The sequence below is a fragment of the Oncorhynchus masou genome, unplaced genomic scaffold (assembly GCF_036934945.1).
Source record: "Oncorhynchus masou masou isolate Uvic2021 unplaced genomic scaffold, UVic_Omas_1.1 unplaced_scaffold_1998, whole genome shotgun sequence".
NCBI lineage: Eukaryota > Metazoa > Chordata > Actinopteri > Salmoniformes > Salmonidae > Oncorhynchus > Oncorhynchus masou.
In genome coordinates, this window is record NW_027008488.1 from 26,267 (window position 1) to 50,011 (window position 23,745).

Below are 23,745 nucleotides of genomic sequence, written 5' to 3' on the forward strand. Positions count from 1 at the left end.
TCTCTCTCTCAATGAAGCCTCTCTCTCTCAATGAAGTCTCTCTCTCTCAATGAAGTCTCTCTCAATGAAGTCTCTCTCTCTCAATGAAGTCTCTCTCTCTCTCTCTCTCTCAATGAAGTCTCTCTCAATGAAGCCTCTCTCTCAATGAAGTCTCTCTCTCTCTCAATGAAGTCTCTCTCAATGAAGCTCTCTCTCAATGAAGTCTCTCAATGAAGTCTCACTCTCTCAATGAAGTCTCTCTCTCAATGAAGTCTCTCTCAATGAAGTCTCTCTCTCTCAATGAAGTCTCTCAATGAAGTCTCTCTCTTTCTCTCAATGAAGTCTCTCTCAATGAAGTTCTCTCAATGAAGTCTCTCTCTCTCAATGAAGTCTCTCTCTCTCTCTTTCTCTCAATGAAGTATATCTCTCTCTCTCAATGAAGTCTCTCTCTCTCTCTCACAATGAAGCCTCTCTCTCAATGAAGTCTCTCTCTCTATGAAGTCTCTCTCTCTCAATGAAGTCTCTTTCTCCCTCTCTCTCAATGAAGTCTCAATGAAGTCTCTCTCTCAATGAAGTCTCTCTCTCTCAATGAAGTCTCTCTCAATGAAGTCTCTCTCAATGACTCAATGAAGTCTCTCTCTCTCTCTCAATGAAGCCTCTCTCTCTCTGAAGCTCTCTCTCTCAATGAAGCCTCTCTCTCTCTCTCAATGAAGCCTCTCTCTCTCTGAAGCTCTCTCTTCAATGAAGGGGCTTTATTGGCATGGGAAACATATGTCTAACATTGCCAAAGCAAGTCTCTATAATATATAAAGTGAAATAAACAATAAAAATTAACAGTAGACATCACACATACAAAGTTTCAAAACAAAGACATTACAAATGAAGTCTCTCTCTCTATCTCTACAGTCTTTTTACTGTGCAAATGAAAGGACACAAGATAAAATAAATAAATGAATGCCTTGTATTTACAATGAAGCCTTCTTTGCTCTCAATGAAGGTCACAAATCTTGCTCTCTCAATGAAGTCTCTCTCTAGATATGGGAGTCTCTCAAAATTGAATTTGTCTCTCTCTCAATCTGAAAATATGTCTCTCTAATATCTCATTGGGCAAGGTTAGAAGTGCAGCTCAGTTTCCAGTGGGCAGTGAGCACATCTCTTCCCTTGAGAGCCATGTCTCCTATGAAGTCTCTCTCTCAATGAAGTCTCTCTCTCTTCTGTACAATGAAGTCTCTTTCTTTTCTCTCAATGAAGTGGTCAGGTCTCTCTCTCTGTGAAGTCTCTCTCTCAATGAAGTCTCTCTCAATGTTAATCTCTCTCCAATGTGTCAAGTCTTATCTTTTTGTTTTCTCAATGAAGTCTCTCTCTGTCTCAATGAAGTCTCTCTCTCAATGAAGTCTCTCTCTCTCTCTCAATGAAGTCTCTCTCTCAATGAAGTCTCTCTCTCAATGAAGTCTCTCTCTCAATGAAATCTCTCTCAATGAAGTCTCTCTCTCTATGAAGTCTCTGTCTCTCAATGAAGTCTCTTTCTGAAGTCTCTCTCTTCTCTCAATGAAGTCTCAATGAAGTCTCTCTCTCAATGAAGTCTCTCTCTCAATGAAGTCTCTCTCAATGAAGTCTCTCTCAATCTCAATGAAGTCTCTTTCTCTTTCTCTCAATGAAGTCTCTCTCTCAATGCAGTCTCTCTCTCTCAATGAAGCTCTCTCTCTCTCAATGAAGTCTTCCTCTTTCTCTCAATGAAGTCTCTCTCTCTCAATGAAGCCTCTTTCTCTTTCTCTCAATGAAGTATCTCCCTCTCTCTCTCTCTCTCTGTTGTATTTAGAACTCTAGTACTATTGATTAGTTGTATATGATGGAAGGTGATTTACAACCCCAGTACTATTGATTAGTTGTATTTAGAACCATAGTACTATTGATTGATATGAGGAAGGTGATTTACCCCCAGTACTATTGATTAATATTTAGAACCATAGTACTATTGATTAGTTGTATATGATGAAGGTGATGTAGAACCCCAGTACTATTGATTAGTTGTATTTAGAACCATAGTACTATTGATTAGTTGTATTTAGAACCCCAGTACTATTGATTAGTTGTATATGATGGAAGGTGATTTACCCCCAGTACTATTGATTAGTTGTATTTAGAACCCCAGTAATTGATTAGTTGTATTTAGAACCCCAGTACTATTGATTAGTTGTTTTTAGAACCATAGTACTATTGATTAGTTGTATTTAGAACCATAGTACTATTGATTAGTTGTATTTAGAACCATAGTACTATTGATTATGTATTTAGAACCATCTACTATTGATTAGTTGTATTTGATGGAAGGTGATGTACAATGAGTACTATTGATTAGTTGTCATATAATAGTTGTATATAGAACCATACTATTGATTAGTTGTATTTAGAACCATAGTACTATTGATTAGTTGTATTTAGAACCATAGTACTATTGATTAGTTGTATTTAGAACCATAGTACTATTGATTAGTTGATTTAGTCTACTATTGATTAGTTGTATAATGGAAGATGTACAACCCCAGTACTATTGATTAGTTATATTTAGAACCATAGTACTATTGATTAGTTGTATAAGATGGCAGGTGATGTAGAACCCCAGTACTATTGATTAGTTGTATTTAGAACCATAGTACTATTGATTAGTTTTTTAGAACCATAGTACTATTGATTAGTTGTATATGATGGAAGGTGATGTACAACCCCAGTACTATTGATTAGTTGTATTTAGAACCATAGTACTATTGATTAGTTGTATATGATGGAAGGTGATGTACAACCCCAGTACTATTGATTAGTTATATTTAGAACCATAGTACTATTGATTAGTTGTATATGATGGAAGGTGATGTACAACCCTCAGGCTCAACTTGCCTTAAGAGTCGGCTGCAATGTGAAACACACCTTCCCTCAGTCTGTCATCACCAGAGTGAGAATCTAGGAGCAGAACATGGTTCACCTTAATGTGATGATGTATCATTGAGACTCATAATGGTGTTGATGGTCCCTCCCCCTCCCTCTCCAGCGACAGCTACATCGTGTGTGTAAAAGCCGTGGTGATGGTGAGGGATGATTCCAGTGGAGGCTGGTTGGTCCAGGACGGGGGGGCTCTGAGTAGAGTGGGAGTCTGCAGGGTCCTGCCCCCCGAGCCGGGGCTCGGACTCGCCCCCCTGGGTCGCTCCCACTTCGTCATCCATGGAGAACGGCTACGGGACAAACAGGTGAGGGACAAACAGGTGGGGGACAAACAGGTGGGGGACCAACAGGTGAGGGACCAACAGGTGAGGGACCAACAGGTGAGGGACCAACAGGTGAGGGACCAACAGGTGAGGGACCAACAGGTGAGGGACCAACAGGCGAGGGACAAACAGGTGAGGGACAAACAGGTGAGCATCAGACACACAAACACACACCAAATACACACACTCACACACACACCATAATACACACACACACACACACACACACACACACACACACACACACACACACACACACACACACACACACACCATAATAGCAATAAGGGGTTACAAATGTCCAAAATAGGTTTTATTACAAAGTCTTCTGTAGTCAACATGTTGTCACTATTACAACTGGTACAGTACAGTATAGTCTGGTCTTCTGTAGTCAACATGCTGTCACTATGACAACTAGTACAGTACAATATAGTCTAGTCTGCTGTAGTCAACATGCTGTCACTATGACAACTAGTACAGTACAATATAGTCTAGTCTTCTGTAGTCAGCATGCTGTCACTATGACAACTAGTACAGTACAATATAGTCTAGTCTTCTGTAGTCAACATGCTGTCACTATGACAATTGGTACGGTACAATATAGTCTAGTCTTCTGTAGTCAACATGCTGTCACTATGACAACTGGTACGGTACAATATAGTCTAGTCTTCTGTAGTCAACATGCTGTCACTATGACAACTGGTACGGTACAATATAGTCTAGTCTTCTGTAGTCAACATGCTGTCACCATGACAGCCAGTACAGTACAAGATAGTCTGGTCTTCTGTAGTCAACATGCTGTCACTATGACAACTAGTACAGTACAATATAGTCTATTCTTCTGTAGCAACATGCTGTCACTATGACAACTGGTACGGTACAATATAGTCTAGTCTTCTGTAGTCAACATGCTGTCACCATGACAACCAGTACAGTACAATATAGTCTAGTCTTCTGTAGTCAACATGCTGTCACTATGACAACCAGTACAGTACAATATAGTGTTAAATTGGACTCATTGTTCTGGTCTCGTCTCGACTGAAGTTGGTCTCCAATACAACACTGCTAAATAATTATCATGATGATTGATTGACAGGTTGATTGATTGATTGACTGATTGAATGACGTATCTGTTGTGTGATTACTCAGGTGATCCTGGAGTGTGCTCTGAGAAAGAACCTTCTGTACACCAAGGCCACGCCCACCTTCCACCATTGGATGGTGGAAGACAGGAGGTGTGGCCTGACGTTCCAGAGGCCTGCTGATGCTCGGGCCTTCGACAGGGGCGTACGGAAAGCCATGGAGGACATGGCAGAAGGTGGGGGAAACTCTGGAACGGTCTGACACGGGCCTTTTTAAAGGAGTAGCATGCTTGGTGCTACGATGGTCAAATCTGCCGTTGTGCTCTTGAGCAAGTCCCTTCACCATAATTGCTCCAGGGGTACTGGGCAATGGTGACTCTGGCCGTGACCTCTAAGGAGATCTCAGGGGGAGTTGGAACATGCAAATGACACCTCCAATTCACACATGTATATTCATATTTTTTATTTGTCCTTTTATTTAACTAGGCAAGTCAGTTAAGAACTAATTATTATTTAAAATGACGACCTAGGAACGGTGGGTTAACTGCCTTGTTCAGGGGCAGAACAACAGATTTGTACCTTGTCAGTTCGGGGATTCAATCTAACAACCTTTCTGTTACTGGTCCAATTCTCTAACCACTACCCTGCTACCCTGCCGCCCCTAATATACATTTGTACGTGTGAAATATGACAAATTTAAGCATTCGTCAAATGATTATTATGAATTAAGGTGTAACAATGCGATTGAAAAGTCTTTACCTGAAAATATTGCACAACCTGAGTTAGTTAATTTTGCCACTCTTTGCTCCCCGTAGGCTCCACGACGTCCTCCTCAACACTCCAGAACGAGACAGAACTGGGCGACGTGTTCACCGTGACGTCTCATTTAGATGTTTAACTGTCAGAGATGATGTGTTCACCGTGTCTCATTTAGATGTTTAACTGTCAGAGATGATGTGTTCACCGTAAACACGACCTGTCTCATTTAGATGTTTAACTGTCAGAGATGATGTGTTCACCGTAAACACGACCTGTCTCATTTAGATGTTTAACTGTCAGAGATGATGTGTTCACCGTAAACACGACCTGTCTCATTTAGATGTTTAACTGTGTCAGAGATGATGTGTTCTCATTTCATTTAGATGTTTAACTGTGTCAGAGATGATGTGTTCACCGTAAACACGACCTGTCTCATTTAGATGTTTAACTGTCAGAGATGATGTGTTCATTTAGATGTTTAACTGTCAGAGATGATGTGTTCACCGTAAACACGACCTGTCTCATTTAGATGTTTAACTGTCAGAGATGATGTGTTCAGAAACACATGTCTCATTTAGATGTTTAACTGTCAGAGATGATGTGTTCACCGTAAGTACGACCTGTCTCATTTAGATGTTTAACTGTAAATGATGTGTTCACGTCTCATTTAGATGTTTAACTGTCTGTCTCATTTAGATGTTTAACTGTGAGATGATGTGTTCAGATTTAGATGTTTAACTGATGTCTCATTTAGATGTTTAACTCATTTAGGTTATAGTGATGACCATCATTACATTACATAAGCCCAGCCTAAAACCCTGATCTATCATAGGTCACTCATTAAAGCACCCCTGTTACCTGTCTACCCCTCACTGCGTCCCACTACGCCCTCTGTTACGGGTCTGTGTGTGTGTGTGTGTGTGTTACCTACACCATCCTCCTGTAGCGTGACACTGGGAGCAGCAGGCAGGGTCAAAAGGTCACTTCCTGTTAGCACCACCTCCCCCCACCACTCACCACAATCAAACTAACGTTGGCAGCTGCATCTAAGCTTTGTAACACTGTGATTTACCAGCAGTCAGAGAGAGAGATGGGGGGGGGGGAGGATGTGGCTCATCTTGACTTCAACTGTCTGTTAGAGCGAGATGAATGGTCTGAGTTTACACACACACCTCTGCATAGGCTGAGGCTCCTGTTGACCACCTCTCCTACAGTGGCCCGGTGTGTTACGAGGTGGGTGGTGGCGTGTCAGACAGGATATACTGATTTACTACCCTGTGTACACACACACACGAGAAGGGGGAGGGGACAGGGCTAGGAAGCACATTCTTCCTCAATTATTCCTCGTGGGCTAGCCTATACTTAACCCAACCCCCCCTCCCCTGCCTCTCGCTGAGCGGACACTATTTTTGTTGAGAGAGAGACACGAGAAAAGGGCAACCAGTGAAGAACACACACCATTGTAAATACAACCCATATTTATGCTTATTTATTTTATCTTGTGTCCTTTACCATTTGTACATTGTAAAAACACTGTATATATATATATATATATATATATATATATATATATATATAATATGACATTTGTAATGTCTTTATTGTTTTGAAACTTCTGTATGTGTGATGTCTACTGTTAATTTTTATTGTTTATTTCACTTTATATATTATCTACCTTACTTGCTTTGGCAATGTTAACACATGTTTCCCATGCCAATAAAGCCCTTGAATTGAATTGAATTGACAGAGAAATTGAGAAGGAGAGTGAGACACAGAGAGACAGAGGTATATTTTGCTACCATTCTTCTAGTTTTGAGACATTTAGCTGCTGTCTTCCTCTTTCGCCCCCCCCTTTCCCCCTCTTCTCTCCACAACATCCCCTCTCTTTCTCTCTCTCTCTGTGTCTCTCTCTGTGTCTCTCTCTGTGTCTCTCTCTGTGTCTCTCTCTCTCTCTGTGTCTCTCTCTCTGTGTCTCTCTCTCTGTGTTTCTCTCTCTGTGTTTCTCTCTATCTCTGTGTTTCTCTCTGTGTCTCTCTCTCTCTGTGTGTCTCTCGCTCTGTGTCTCTCTCTCTCTCTGTGTGTCTCTCTCTCTCTGTGTTTCTCTCTCTATCTCTGTGTTTCTCTCTGTGTCTCTCTCTGTCTCTCTCGCTCTGTGTCTCTCTCTCTGTGTCTCTCTCTCTCTGTGTCTCTCTCTCTGTGTCTCTCTCTCTCTGTGTCTCTCTGTGTGTCTCTCTCTCTCTCTCTCTCTGTCTCTCTCTCTCTCGTGTGTCTCTCTCTCTGTGTGTCTCTCTCTCTCTGTGTGTCTCTCTCTCTGTGTGTCTCTCTCTCTCTGTGTGTCTCTCTCTCTCGCTCTGTCTCTCTCTGTGTCTCTCCCTCTCTCTGTGTCTCTCTCTGTGTCTCTCTCTCTCTCTGTCTCTCTCTCTGTGTCTCTCTCTCTCTTTGTCTCTCTCTCTCTGTGTGTCTCTCTCTCTCTGTGTGTCTCTCTCTCTCTGTGTGTCTCTCTCTCTCTGTGTGTCTCTCTCTCTCTGTGTGTCTCTCTCTCTCTGTGTGTCTCTCTCTCTCTGTGTGTCTCTCTCTCTCTCTGTGTCTCTCTCTGTGTCTCTCTCTCTCTTTGTCTCTCTCTCTCTTTGTCTCTCTCTCTCTGTCTCTGTCTCTCGCTCTCTCTGTCTCTCGCTCTCTCTGTCTCTCTCTCTCTGTGTTTCTCTCTGTGTCTCTCTCTCGCTCTGTGTCTCTCTCGCTCTGTGTCTCTCTCTCTCGTGTGTGATGGGCTGCAGTAGAAACAGAGGAGAGGTGATCTGTGTAGTGACTGATCAGCAGTAATGAGAGCAGGGTTGTATTCACTAGACACCAAATGGAAGAAAACACCAAAACAGGGTGGGACTACCTCAACTTTGCCAATAAGAAACACTTGTTTTTTGTTTTCTGTTGCAAAAAATGTTTTCCTACGATGTGCACTAATGAATATGACCCAGAGCTGGTGGCAGGGGTAGCCAGAACCGATGGACAGACAGGAGTACCCCAAGATCCACCCACCTGAAGCCCCAGAGAGAGAGGGGAGGAGGGGGTGGTACAGGGGGTTTGGGTTGGGGTTGTTGTTATTTTTGGGCCAGCCATTCTGAAGGGCTTTGTAACAACCAATCAACATTACAGTCCACTCTGTGGGTAGATCTCAACGCTGGCCATGGAGGGAGGGAGAAGTTAAGTTTAGTCCAACACGGACCCCCATAAAGCAAACCAGTGGGTGGGGGGAGAAACCGGTTGAAAAAGCTAAATAAAGTGTCTCTACACACTTCCCCCTGGCCTGCCGGTGTGGGCAGCGACAGACAGACAGACAGACAGACAGACAGACAGAGTGCCGTTGCTTCCTAAATAACACCCTATTTCCTGGTTAAAAGTAGTGCACTATATAGGGAATAGGGCTCTGGTCTAAAGTAGTGCACTATATAGGGAATAGGGCTCTGGTCTAAAGTAGTGCACTATATAGGGAATAGGGCTCTGGTCTAAAGTAGTGCACTATATAGGGAATAGGGCTCTGGTCTAAAGTAGTGCACTATATAGGGAATAGGGCTCTGGTCTAAAGTAATACACTATATAGGGAATAGGGCTCTGGTCTAAAGTAGTGCACTATATAGGGAATAGGGCTCTGGTCTAAAGTAATACACTATATAGGGAATAGGGTCCTGGTATAAAGTAGTGGACTATATAGGGAATAGGGCTCTGGTCTAAAGTAGTGCACTATATAGGGAATAGGGCTCTGGTCTAAAGTAGTGCACTATATAGGGAATAGGGTCCTGGTATAAAGTAGTGCACTATATAGGGAATAGGGCTCTGGTCTAAAGTAGTGCACTATATAGGGAATAGGGCTCTGGTCTAAAGTAGTGCACTATATAGGGAATAGGGCTCTGGTCTCAAGTAGTGCACTATATAGGGATTAGGGCTCTGGTCTAAAGTAGTGCACTATATAGGGAATAGGGCTCTGGTCTAAAGTAGTGCACTATATAGGGAATAGGGCTCTGGTCTAAAGTAGTGCACTATATAGGGAATAGGGCTCTGGTCTAAAGTAGTGCACTATATAGGGAATAGGGCTCTGGTCTAAAGTAGTGCACTATATAGGGAATAGGGTCCTGGTATAAAGTAGTGCACTATATAGGGAATAGGGTCCTGGTATAAAGTAGTGCACTATATAGGGAATAGGGCTCTGGTCTAAAGTAGTGCACTATATAGGGAATAGGGTCCTGGTATAAAGTAGTGCACTATATAGGGAATAGGGTCCTGGTATAAAGTAGTGCACTATATAGGGAATAGGGTCCTGGTATAAAGTAGTGCACTATATAGGGAATAGGGCTCTGGTCTAAAGTAGTGCACTATATAGGGAATAGGGTCCTGGTATAAAGTAGTGCACTATATAGGGAATAGGGCTCTGGTCTAAAGTAGTGCACTATATAGGGAATAGGGCTCTGGTCTAAAGTAGTGCACTATATAGGGATTAGGGCTCTGGTTTTAAGTAGTGCACTATATAGGGAATAGGGCTCTGGTCTAAAGTAGTGCACTATATAGGGATTAGGGCTCTGGTTTTAAGTAGTGCACTATATAGGGAATAGGGCTCTGGTCTAAAGTAGTGCACTATATAGGGAATAGGGCTCTGGTCTAAAGTAGTGCACTATATAGGGAATAGGGCTCTGGTCTAAAGTAGTGCACTATATAGGGAATAGGGTCCTGGTATAAAGTAGTGGACTATATAGGGAATAGGGCTCTGGTCTAAAGTAGTGCACTATATAGGGAATAGGGCTCTGGTCTAAAGTAATACACTATATAGGGAATAGGGCTCTGGTCTAAAGTAGTGCACTATATAGGGAATAGGGTCCTGGTATAAAGTAGTGCACTATATAGGGAATAGGGCTCTGGTCTAAAGTAATACACTATATAGGAAATAGGGCTCTGGTCTAAAGTAGTGCACTATATAGGGAATAGGGCTCTGGTCTAAAGTAGTGCACTATATAGGGAATATGCCCCCTGAGGCTGTCCACCTGCCTGCCTGTCCAAAATATCTGTCTGGGCGCTCAGCAATGTGGAGTCACACAGACACCCAATATGTGGTCATCTGGCTGCTGGTCACTATATAGGGCCTGGTGTGTTTGTGTCTGGCCAAGGTTTGACTTGGACCAAAGCCTGAGGAGGAATAGGGCCAGGATAATGCTAGTCACACAGGCTGGAAGTAGACCTGGAGGCTGTCCAGGGCCAGACAGGGTCCAAAATATCTGTCTGGGGGAGCTCAGCAGAGAGGGTCACACAGACAGAGAGGGTCCACAATGTGTAGAGTCATCTGGCTGCTGGTCGGCTAGCCGGCGGCCTGGTGTGTTTTGTGTCTGGCCAAGGTTTGAGGGAAAAGCAGAGGAGGAAAGGGAGGATAAGCAGACTCACACAGGCTGGAAGCAGACCTGGAGAGAGAGGGGAGGGAAGCAGAGGGGTCGAGGGGAGGGAAGCAGAGGGTCGAGGGGAGGGAAGCAGACAGAGGGTCGGAGGGAAGCAGACAGGGTAGAGGGGAGGGAAGCAGAGAGGGTCGAGGGGGAGGGAAGCAGAGAGGGTAGAGGGGAGGGAAGCAGAGGCGGTAGAGGGGAGGGAAGCAGAGAGGGGGAAGCAGAGAGGGTCGAGGGGAGGGAAGCAGAGAGGGTCGAGGGGAGGGAAGCAGAGAGGGTCAAGGGGAGAGAAACAGAGAGGGTCGAGGGGAGGGAAGCAGAGAGGGAGGGTCATTCTATGAAAATGGTGGCTTTTTGAACAGCCAACTTTTACAAATTGTAATAAAAAATGTTTTATCAAAACTTAGTCAGTTTAGTCAGATAATAGTCAGATAATAGTTAACCCCGTAACATTATAAATCAACATAAATGACAGCTTAACATATTTTTATATTTTTACTACATTACCATTGCCTTTTGGTCACTGGCGTTACCTATATTTTAGATGACAATTCAGGCTTTCTAGAATGTCATGTCAGTCTTTATATAATCAAAGACAGAAAGGGTTCATGAGAATACTAAGAACGTGTTTGGAATAGTAATAATTGGCTTTAAACATGTACAGTTCCATTTATACTATTGTTTTGTTGTTTTGTAACATTAGAAATAATTGAGGTTGAATCATCAAAATGGAATGATCATATCCTTAAAATGTTTTCTAATGAATGTGGCAACAAATACCAAAAATCATTTTAAATTAAATTGGTTAACTCTGATGCCAGAACACCAATATCCCATACAGTAATACCAGTGACACAATGTGACACCAATGACAAACAAAATTATTTCAAAAAAATTTGATCAATTTATTAGTAATATTTTTAAATTACAAATCATTTCAGGTTTTCTTAAGATGGGTTGATTTAATATGAACAATAAAATGAGGGTTATTGGTCAAAGATTAAGACCAAAAAATGAAGCCTATTGACTAAAATGTGTCTTTCATAACACAACAGATTTGTGTCTGTAATGATGTAATAAAATGTATTTGATTTCCAGTGTAAGATGCAACATAATACAAACATGAAATCCTACTCTGTCACGCCACAAAACTACGTGGCTTGTTAATTAAAACAGTATATATATATCAATTCTCGTGCCATGTGACAAATATTGTCGAGGTCTCCTTAAAAAGGATAGTTAATCTGAATTACTAATTGACATATTGATTTCCTTACCGTGTAAAGCAGTCTGTGGACAAGGTATGACAGCAAGCCACGCTTTGGTTTTGTGCCACAGATGCAAAATAATTAGCAGTTGAAACAATGGCCAGGTAAACCAACGCATGGCTTGCTGTCATACCTTGTCCACAGACTGCATACTTGGTAAAGAAACCAGAGTCATTTTGTAATTGGGGTGAATTATCCCTTATATGTACTCTGTATCTACAGAGTTACTTTGTCTTCCTACAGACACATTGTCTTTATTGCAGGTCTGGGTCTGGAGTGGATGGGGGTCAACAATGTGGTTCCTGCTCTCAATCTCTCTCTGTGTTTTGCCTGTCTGATCCGACATTTCCTTCCACTGCTGTCTTTCTTCTCTTTCTGTGAGATCCTCCACTCTCCTTTTCTGACTCTCTAAATCCTGTCAGTATGTCTGGTGTTTTTGTTGAAGGTAGGCTTCTCTGTGGTGTGGGTCAGCATGCCTGGGCTGCCTGTCGAGTCTAACGCATTTCAGCAGCACCTCATTTCACCATATCTATTCAAAAGGAAAGCTATATTATGTGATTACAATATTGAAAAAAGTAATAAAATACTTAGTCTTTTTTTAAATATAATCGTTGAGGGTTTTATAAAACATGACGTTGAGAAAAAGGTTTGTGGTGTTATTGATTGTCATTGGCGTTATCCTCATGTCACTGGTTACCAGCAAGAACAGTAACAGCAGTGACGATAACACCAGTGGCAAATCTGCAGACAAGATGGCAAATCTAAGATGGCGGCCACTGTAGCTCAAACCACACTTCTTAAATTGTAAATAAATCACTTAATCATGCAATTTTATCAAAAATTTGTATCCAATTTCCTTTCCCCTTACTATAAACTGTATAACACCAGTGACACATCTTAAGTCCTCGCATGAAATTACCAAGTTAATCGTCATATTGTTAACAGATGAAGAGAGAGCGCACACTCACCATGTGCTTTTCAAAAACAGTTCCGTCTCCAATGAACCTTTGACCCAGGAAGAATTTGGCAAAGAAGTTTAATTTTTTCAAAGTGGTGTTTTTTAATAAATTTGAACACCAGTGACATGAAATTGAGGGACAGCTATTACTTGTAAATTATTTGAAATAATTATTTGATATTTTAGTTTTTTAAGTAGTCCACTAAATAAATATATTTTTCTTTGTATTATGACATTTAAAGAGGGAGAAAACTATATTTTTAAACTCAAAAAATGTCACTAAACCATGACTCCTGACCTGGGAGACAAGCCAATTTCATGGTACTGACCGTGCTCTACAATATATAAAAAAAATTGCAATATAACTGTCTTACACATGTTTTATTAATAGTAAAACACTTCAATTAAAATCCCAAAAATGTTTTGTGTCATTATCTCACACTTTTAAGGGGTTTTCCTGGTGAATAAGGCCAGGACAGGAAAGCCTCAATTTTTGTAGAATGACCTGGGAAGCAGAGAGTGTAGAGTGGGGGGGAGGCAGAGAGGGTAGAGTGGGGGGGAAGCAGAGAGGGTAGAGTGGGGGGGGAAGCAGAGAGGGTGGGGGGCAGAGCGGGTAGAGTGGGGGGGAAGCAAAGGGGGGGGGGGAGATGGGGAAGCAGAGACAGTGGGGGGGGAGCAGAGACAGTGGGGGGGGGGCCGAGATGGGGAAGCAGAGATAGGGGAGGGGGGGTAAGCAGAGACAGTGGGTGGGGGGAAGCAGAGACAGTGGGGGGGGAGCACAGACAGAGGGGGCAATCAGAGACAGTGGGGGGGGAGCAGAGGGGGAGATTTGGAGAGAGAAATACAATATAAAAAATATAAAATATATAGACCATTTGCTCAAACCATACCTGCCCACCGACAACTGCTTGTCCAATCAGAGCTTTACTGACTCTTCTGGTTTTGTCTTTTGTCCAATCAGAATGCCACAGACAGCTCGTCTAACTCCTCCTCCGAGAGACTGGAGCCCTGTCTGCAGCCACTGGACTCCTCCCCCCTCGCTGACTCATCCCACTTACACAACAACTGCATCCTGGGAAACGACCTCCACGAACCCTATAGGTTGTCAGACCACTACTTCCTAGATCTGGTAAGCCAATGGGAGGAGAGTAAGGGATGGGATGATGTTGACACTGGATGTGCTTCCCTGACCCAGTCTGTAATACCAACATGTTTCAAGCAGACCGCCATAGACCCTGTGCCCAAGAACGCCATGGTAACATGTCTAAATTACTACCGACCCGTAACACTCACATCTGTAGCCATGACGTGCTTTGAAAGGCTGGTCATGGCTCACATCAACACCATCATCCCAGAAACCCTCCAATTTGGATACCGCCCAAACAGATCCCCAAACAGATCCACAGATGTACTCCCTGTTCACCGACGACTGCGTGGACAAGCACGACTCCAACACCATCATTAAGTTTGCAGACGACACAACAGTGGTAGGCCTGATCACTGACAACGATGACACAGCCTATAAGGAGGAGGTCAGAGAACTGGCAGTGTGGTGCCAGGACAACAACATCTCCCTCAATGTGAGCAAGACGAAGGAGCTGATCGTGTACTACAGGAAAAGGCGGGCTGAGCACGCCCCTATTCACATCAACTTGGCTGTAGTGGAGCAGGTTGAGAGTTTCAAGTTCCTTGGTGTCCACATCACCAACAAACTAACATGGTCCAAACACACCTAGACAGTCGTGAAGAGGGCACGACAAAACCTATTCCCCCTCAGGAGACTGAAAAGATTTGGCATGGGTCCTCAGATCCTCAAAAGGTTATTCAGCTGCACCATCGAGAGCGTCCTGACTGGTTGCATCACCGCCTGGTATGGCAACTGCTCGGCCTCCGACCGCAATGGCACTACAGATGGTAGTGCGTAAGGCCCAGTACATCACTCGGGCCAAGCTTCGTGCCATCCAGGACCTCTATACCAGGCGGTGTCAGAGGAAGGCCCTAAAAAATTGTCAAGACTCTAGCCACCCAAGTCATAGACTGTTCTCTCTGCTACTACACGGCAAACGGTACCGGAGCACCAAGTCTGGGACTAAAAGGTACCTGAACATCTTCTACCCCCAAACCATTAGACTGCTGAACAGGTTCTACCCCCAAACCATTAGACTGCTGAACAGGTTCTACCCCCAACCCATTAGACTGCTGAACAGGTTCTACCCTAAACCATTAGACTGCTGAACAGCTTCTACCCCCAAACCATTAGACTGCTGAACAGCTTCTACCCCCAAACCATTAGACTGCTGAACAGCTTCTACCCCCAAACCATTAGACTGCTGAACAGGTTCTACCCCCAAACCATTAGACTGCTGAACAGACCATTAGACTGCTGAACAGGTTCCCCCCAAACCATTAGACTGCTGAACAGCTTCTACCCCCAAACCATTAGACTGCTGAACAGCTTCTACCCCCAAACCATTAGACTGCTGAACAGGTTCTACCCCAAACCATTAGACTGCTGAACAGGTTCTACCCCCAAACCATTAGACTGCTGAACAGGTTCTACCCCCAGACCATAAGACTGCTGAACAGCTTCTACCCCCAAACCATTAGACTGCTGAACAGCTTCTACCCCCAAACCATTAGACTGCTGAACAGCTTCTACCCCCAAACCATTAGACTGCTGAACAGGTTCTACCCCCAAACCATTAGACTGCTGAACAGCTTCTACCCCCAAACCATTAGACTGCTGAACAGGTTCTACCCTAAACCATTAGACTGCTGAACAGCTTCTACCCCCAAACCATTAGACTGCTGAACAGCTTCTACCCCCAAACCATTAGACTGCTGAACAGCTTCTACCCCCATACCATTAGACTGCTGAACAGGTTCTACCCCCAAACCATTAGACTGCTGAACAGCTTCTACCCCCAAACCATTAGACTGCTGAACAGCTTCTACCCCCAGACCATTAGACTGCTGAACAGGTTCTACCCCCAAACCATTAGACTGCTGAACAGGTTCTACCCCCAAACCATTAGACTGCTGAACAGGTTCTACCTCCAGACCATTAGACTGCTGAACAGGTTCTACCCTAAACCATTAGACTGCTGAACAGCTTCTACCCCCAAACCATTAGACTGCTGAACAGGTTCTACCCCAAACCATTAGACTGCTGAACAGGTTCTACCCCAAACCATTAGACTGCTGAACAGCTTCTACCCCCAGACCATTAGACTGCTGAACAGCTTCTACCCCCAAACCATTAGACTGCTGAACAGCTTCTACCCCCAAACCATTAGACTGCTGAACAGCTTCTACCCCCAAACCATTAGACTGCTGAACAGCTTCTACCCCCAAACCATTAGACTGCTGAACAGGTTCTACCCCAAACCATTAGACTGCTGAACAGGTTCTACCCCCAAACCATTAGACTGCTGAACAGGTTCTACCCCAAACCATTAGACTGCTGAACAGGTTCTACCCCAAACCATTACCCCCAAGCCACTGCTGAACAGCTTCTACCCCCAAACCATTAGACCATTAAGACTGCTGAACAGGTTCTACCCCCAAGACCATTAGACTGCTGAACAGGTTCTACCCCCAAACCATTAGACTGCTGAACAGCTTCTACCCCCAAACCATTAGACTGCTGAACAGGTTCTACCCCCAAACCATTAGACTGCTGAACAGCTTCTACCCCCAGACCATTAGACTGCTGAACAGCTTCTACCCCCAAACCATTAGACTGCTGAACAGCTTCTACCCCCAGACCATAAGACTGCTAAACAGGTTCTACCCCCAAACCATTATACTGCTGAACAGGTTCTACCCTAAACCATTAGACTGCTGAACAGCTTCTACCCCCAGACCATTAGACTGCTGAACAGCTTCTACCCCCAAACCATTAGACTGCTGAACAGGTTCTACCCCCAGACCATTAGACTGCTGAACAGGTTCTACCCCCAGACCATTAGACTGCTGAACAGGTTCTACCCCCAGACCATTAGACTGCTGAACAGGTTCTACCCCCAGACCATTAGACTGCTGAACAGCTTCTACCCCCAAACCATTAGACTGCTGAACAGGTTCTACCCTAAACCATGAGAAGTTTGGACTTAAAATATTTTCAGACTTTTTTTCTCCAAACCTCCATAAATCACTAATGCCGGCCCCCATTGATTTGGGGCCGTAGTATGGTGCTCCCATAGCGGGCATGGAAGTCTGGATTTCCCTTAAATGCATTTAAAACCGTTTTGAAAATGGGGGCTTGGTAACCCAAAAATAAAACCAGGTGCCCGAAAAACATGCATTCTACAGAGATGTCTGGACTTTTTTTCAAACCTTCCGTGAATCACTCAGGCCGGCCCCCATTACACTACCTCAACCAACCCGTACCCCCTGTATAGAGCCTCGTTACTGCTATTGTACGGTTACTTTTTTGACATGTATTTTGCATTTGTCTTACTCTGCATAACAGCAGTCAGTGTTTTACCCACCTCACTGTTTACCACTTCTTTACTGCATATTACCAATAGTAATGCATATATTTAGAAAATACTGTGTAGTAAAATGTACACAGTGGAACTATAAATACAAAAGTTACACAGCATCATCCACACCGTGTCTGTAGCTCCAACTTGTTATCTAATGACATTTGTTCAATTCTAGGCATTTGTTCATCCCCCCTCTCTCTCTCTCCCTCTCTCTCTCTCCCTCTCCCTCTCTCCTCTCTCCCCCCCTCTCCTCTCTCTCTCCCTCCCTTCTCTCTTTCTCCCTCCTCTCTCTCTCTCCTTTCTCTCGCTCTCTCCTTTCTCTCTCTCTCTCTCTCTCTCTCTCTCTCCTCCTCCTCTCCTTTCCCTCTCTCTCTCTCTTCCTCTCCTCTCTCTCTCTCTTCCTCTCCTTTCTCTCTCCCTCTCCTCTCTCTCTCTCCCTCTCCTCTCTCTCTCTCCCTCTCTCCTTTCTCTCTCTCCCTCTCTCCTTTCTCTCTCTCCCTCTCTCTCTCCTCTCTCTCTCTCTCCCTCTCCTCTCTCTCTCTCCTTTCTCCTTTCTCCTTTCTCTCTCTCTCCCTCTCCTTTCTCTCTCCTCTCTCACTCCCTCTCCTCTCTCTCTCCCTCTCTCTCCTCTCGCTCATCTCCTTTCTCTCTCTCTCTCTCTCCTTTCTCTCTCTCTCTCCCTCTCCTCTCTCTTTCTCCTCCTTTCTCTCTCTCTCGCTCTCCTCTCGCTCTCCTCTCTCTCCCTCTCTCCTCTCTCTCTCTCTCCTCTCGCTCTCCTCCCTGCAGCCTCTGCCCCGCATCCCTCGCCACGTCACCTTCCAGGACGACGAGGAGATCGTCAGGATCAACCCCCGGGAACGTTCCTGGGAGCTCCCCTCAGAATCCTCCTCCCCCTCGGAACTCCATATGGACCAACTAGAACGCTCCTGGCTCACGGGCTATGAGGACTACCGCCACGCCACCGTGCGCCACAAATACATCCGCCCGCCAGACGACTCTGAGTCCTATGTCCACTTCGCTAAGAGCGAGCCACACAAACACCACTATAGTTATCCCCTGGTATCCACACCGGTAGATTCCTCCGACCCCAAACCTACCTTCAGACCTTTACCCAAGAGGCACCACTACGCCGGCTTGGGTTCGCAACACCGCCGTCCAGGGGATCAGGGCTTCGGTGGGGGCGTGGTCTCTAGCCAGCCCCAGCCCCTCCTCCCTGGCTCGTCTGATGGACAGGACAAGAAGTCTGAGGAGGGCGGGGTTGGCGAGCGCCTGCAGTGCCAATACTGCGGCGGAACGTTCTACGGCGGTAACAACCGACGGGGGCGCTGCCAGGATGCGCCAGACCCGATCAGGGCGTGTGTCCGGGGGGTCAGCTGCTTGTGGCTGGCCGACACACTGCTGTACCACTGCATGTCTGACCCGGAGGGGGACTACTCAGACCCCTGCTCCTGTGAGGGGGGTGGCGAGGGGAGGCTGGGCACGCGCTGGGCAGCTCTGCTGGGGTTGTCCCTGGTGGCGCCGTGTCTCTGTCTGTACCCGCCCCTTCACGCCTGCCACCGGGCCGGGGTGGCGTGCGGGAGCTGCGGGGGCAGGCATGAAGCCTCAATGACATAAACCCAAAAAACACATGGAGGGGAGAGGGAGGGGGAGAAGAAGAGCGGTCCTATGCCCCATTTTGGTTTTGTGGTTTTGTTACTCTCCAGACGGACGTGTATATACAGCGTTGGCGTGTTGTGGCTGCCATTTTGAAATGGCTTAAAGATTGATAAGCTCCTTCTTGTGTGCTGTTCTTCTCTCTCTCCTCTTTCCACGTGACTGTCTTGTTCCCTCCATTCCTGTTTGAGGGAGGGACTCTTTTTATTTTTTATAGCTGACTAATATGTCATGTATCACATACAACCAGGTACTTTCTACTATTTACACCGACTTGGTGTTGAACAACTTGAATTGTTTAGTTTGCGTACGTTGTTGTCCTGCGTGGTTGTTTGCTCGGAGAGCCTGTTTGATATTAGACCTGGGTTCATATAGTATTTGACATTTTATAAAAAATAATTTCAGTGTTTGTTCTAGCCGGCCTGAAGCGCCAGATGGGCGGGGTTTGCCGTGTTTAGACTCCTATTGGTTCATTAATCCAGGCGAGATCAATCAAGCACAGTTTTAAGTCTTTGAAATGATTTCAAATAGCATTTGAACCCAGGTCCTTTTTTTTTTTTGATAGTTCTGATTATATGCCACCAGGGCCGATCCCAGCCCCCTCTGAACTGGCCTTCTGTCCCAAGTCCTTAGAGCAACAACTAGGAGATAAGCCTAAAGCTGCTGTAGTGGTGTGTGTGTGTGTGTGTGTGTGTGCGTGCGTGTTGACTAAAGCCTCCTTTGGTGTTAGTAACAAATGTTACCTCTTCACTACCCCAGTACATTTCATTTACACCATCTTCACATGAACTGCAATATCAGCGTTTATAAAGGTTTGAGTTGGACCCTACAATCAACCAGGAAACCTTCCCACTGATTAAGTCTCGTCCTGGACTTAAAAACATACTCAATGGAGAATCCATATTGAAATGGCTTCTTAGTCCAGCACTATCTTTCATTTGTGTCCAGGAAGTTGGTGTGGAGCCTACTACACAGAGGTTCAACTTTAACCTCTCCGGGGAGAATCAACAGGGACACATCGAGTTTTGATGTTTTGAATCCAAAGATCATTTTTAATTGTATTTATTTTCTCTATGAATTGCCCCACCAGCCGCAGGGTGGACAGACAGTTGGTAGGAGATAGTGTTTAGATACCGCAGGGCGGCAGGGTGGACAGACAGACAGACAGACAGACAGTTGGTAGGAGATAGTGTTTAGATACCGCAGGGCGGCAGGGTGGACAGACAGACAGTTGGTAGGAGATAGTGTCTAGATACCACAGGGTGGACAGACAGACAGACAATTGGTAGGAGATAGTGTCTAGATACCACAGGGTGGACAGACAGACAGACAGTTGGTAGGAGATATTGTCTAGATACCACAGGGTGGACAGACAGTTGGTAGGAGATAGTGTCTAGATACCACAGGGTGGACAGACAGTTGGTAGGAGATAGTGTCTAGATACCACAGGGCCACAGGGTGCACAGACAGACAGACAGTTGGTAGGAGATATTGTCTAGATACCACAGGGTGGACAGACAGACAGACAGTTGGTAGGAGATAGTGTCTAGGTACCACAGGGCCACAGGGTGCACAGACAGACAGACAGACAGTTGGTAGGAGATATTGTCTAGATACCACAGGGCCACATGGTGGACAGACAGACAGTTGGTAGGAGATAGTGTCTAGATACCACAGGGCCACAGGGTGCACAGACAGACAGACAGTTGGTAGGAGATAGTGTCTAGATACCACAGGGCGGCAGGGTGGACAGACAGACAGTTGGTAGGATATAGTGTCTAGATACCACAGGGTGGACAGACAGACAGACAGTTGGTAGGATATAGTGTCTAGATACCACAGGGTGGACAGACAGACAGACAGTTGGTAAGAGATAGTGTCTAGATACCACAGGGCGGCAGGGTGGACAGACAGACAGACGGTAGGAGATAGTGTCTACATACCACATGGGTGAACAGACAGACAAACAGACAGACAGACAGACAGACAGACAGACAGACAGACAGACAGTTGGTAGGAGATAGTGTCTAGATACCACAGGGCCACAGGGTGGACAGACAGACAGACAGTTGGTAAGAGATAGTGTCTAGATACCACAGGGCGGCAGGGTGGACAGACAGACAGACAGACAGTTGGTAGGAGATATTGTCTAGATACCACAGGGTGGACAGACAGACAGTTGGTAGGAGATAGTGTCTAGATACCACAGGGCCACAGGGTAGACAGACAGACAGACAGTTGGTAGGAGATAGTGTCTAGATACCACAGGGTGGACAGACAGACAGACAGTTGGTAAGAGATACTGTCTAGATGCCACAGGGTGCACAGACAGACAGACAGACAGATATGCCAGTTGGTAGGAAATAGATAGACAGTGTCTAGATACCTTCTCTAAAGCCAGGAACACATTTAGGATGAGTCCCAAATGGCACCCTATTCTCATAGGGCCCTGGTCAAAGTAGTGCACTATAAACTGAATAGGCTGCCATTTGGGACATATACTTAGCCTTTAAAAAAAAAGTTTCTGTCAAATCTGAGGTGTGTCAATGTGGGATTTATCTCACCACTTGAGGTTTGAAAACGTCTGACTATCGTAGATGTTTGTGAAGCACTACTTTGAGACATGAATGTTACTAACATTTGATACAGTTTGAAAGTTGAAATGTACCTGCAGGAAATCAACTGTATATGTATCTAATATATGAGAAAGGAAGTCAAACTCAATGGGACTTTTCTATTGAGAAAATGAGTCAATGATAGATTATTATTATTATTATTATTATTAGCTTATCAGCATCGTGTACTCTCACTGAGGACCTATAAGAAGCAGTTTCACCTTTGTCCCGCCCCCTTCTCACCAGTCACACACCTTTTCTCATATGATTGACACTGCAGCTATCCACTCCCAACACTCCATCCACAATGTTAAAGCCCAACACTAATTGGGGCGGCAGGGTAGCCTAGTGGTTAGAGTTCAAATCCCTGAGATGACAAGGTACAAATCTGTCGTTCTGCCCCTGAACAGGCAGTTAACCCACTGTTCCTAGGCAGTCATTGAAAATAAGAATTTGTTCTTAAAAAATAAAGACAAAATAAAAATAAAAACGAGGGCTGGGGTCCGTTCAAGAGGGGGCGATGTTCTGACAAAATGTTTCTGATTTAGTAATGAGACGGGTGGACATGGTTCTGTCCCAGGTTCCAGTCTATTCTACACAAGGTAGAAGTATTCATTAGGTACTGAACGGAGGAACAACAGACTGCAACGGGAAGAGACGACCTGGACTCCAATAAGAAGCGGTTAAAGTTTTTTTCAAACGTTTCAGTTGCATGTCCTAATGAGTACAACCCTGTCAACTAACGTGTCCGTTGGGTCCATAGAAATACAACGGTGCGTTGTCAGGTATGTAATGTCAACGCTCCTCTCAAACCTAAATGGTTGAATGAATGTGTTGTTCCAGACCATGTTGCTGTAGAACGGGATTTGACACATCTGTTGTTGTCTGAAAGCTTCTAATGGGGAAGGTTGTTTGGTAACACGTTACGTAAAAGCCAACTGGTATAATGCCTTATAACCTGTTATAAGCATGTATGCACCTTTATAAAAGTGTCACAGGCATTATATGTTCGTTCACTTTCTATGGAATGATTGTCACTACTCCACTCCAGACATATAGTGCTCCTTCTTCATGGGTAACACTCCTTCATCATGGGTATCACTACTTCATCATGGGTATCACTACTTCATCATGGGTAACACTCCATCATCATGGGTAACACTCCATCATGGGTAACACTCCATCATGGGTAACACTCCATCATGGGTAACACTCCATCCTCATGGGTAACACTCCATCGTCATGGGTAACACTCCATCATGGGTAACACTCCATCTCATCAACACTCATCGTCATGGGTAACACTCCATCATACACTCCATCATGGGTAACACTCCATCATGGGTAACACTCATCATGGGTAACACTCCATTGTCATGGGTAACACTCCATCATCATGGGTAACACTCCATCATCATCATGGGTAACACTCATCATGGGTAACACTCCATTGTCATGGGTAACACTCCATTGTCATGGGTAACACTCCATTCATCATGGGTCCATCATCATGGGTAACACTCCATCATCATGGGTAACACTCCATCATGGGTAACATCATCATGGGTAACACTCCATCATCATCACTCCATCATGGGTAACACTCCATCATTAACATCATGGGTAACACTCCATCATGGGTAACACTCCATCATGGGTAACACTCCATCATGGGTAACACTCCATCATAACACTCCATCATCATGGGTAACACTCCATCATAACACTCATCATGGGTAACACTCCATCATCATGGGTAACACTCCATAACACTCCATCATGGGTAACACTCCATCATGGGTAACACTCCATCATCATGGGTAACACTCATCATCATGGGTAACACTCCATCATGGGTAACACTCCATCATCATGGGGGTAACACTCCATCATCATGGGTAACACTCCATCATCATGGGTAACACTCCATCATGGGTAACACTCCATCATGGGTAACACTCCATCATAACACTCCATCATGGGTAACACTCCATCATGGGTAACACTCCATCATGGGTAACACTCCATCATCATGGGTAACACTCCATCATGGGTAACACTCATCATGGGTAATCATCATGGGTAACACTCCATCATGGGTAACACTCCATCATCATGGGTAACACTCCATCATCATGGGTAACACTCCATCATCATCATGGGTAACACTCCATCACTCCATCATGGGTAACACTCCATCATCATGGGTAACACTCCATCATCATGGGTAACACTCCATCATCATGGGTAACACTCCATCATCA

General features: G+C 44.8%; 1 protein-coding gene across 1 annotated transcript in view; it reads left to right on the forward strand.

Annotated features, from left to right (window-relative positions):
• The window catches only part of LOC135532716 (sprouty-related, EVH1 domain-containing protein 2-like), a 39,579-nt gene extending 17,082 nt beyond the window's left edge, over positions 1-22,497 (forward strand). Inside the window, exons 2-6 of the mRNA XM_064960183.1 lie at positions 3,026-3,221; positions 4,389-4,557; positions 5,137-5,195; positions 13,685-13,852; positions 18,000-22,497. Coding sequence (XP_064816255.1) covers positions 3,026-3,221; positions 4,389-4,557; positions 5,137-5,195; positions 13,685-13,852; positions 18,000-18,827 — 1,420 coding nt within the window. The 3' untranslated portion in view covers positions 18,828-22,497. The remainder of the gene's footprint in view (positions 1-3,025; positions 3,222-4,388; positions 4,558-5,136; positions 5,196-13,684; positions 13,853-17,999) is intronic.
• The last annotated feature ends 1,248 nt before the right edge of the window (positions 22,498-23,745 follow it).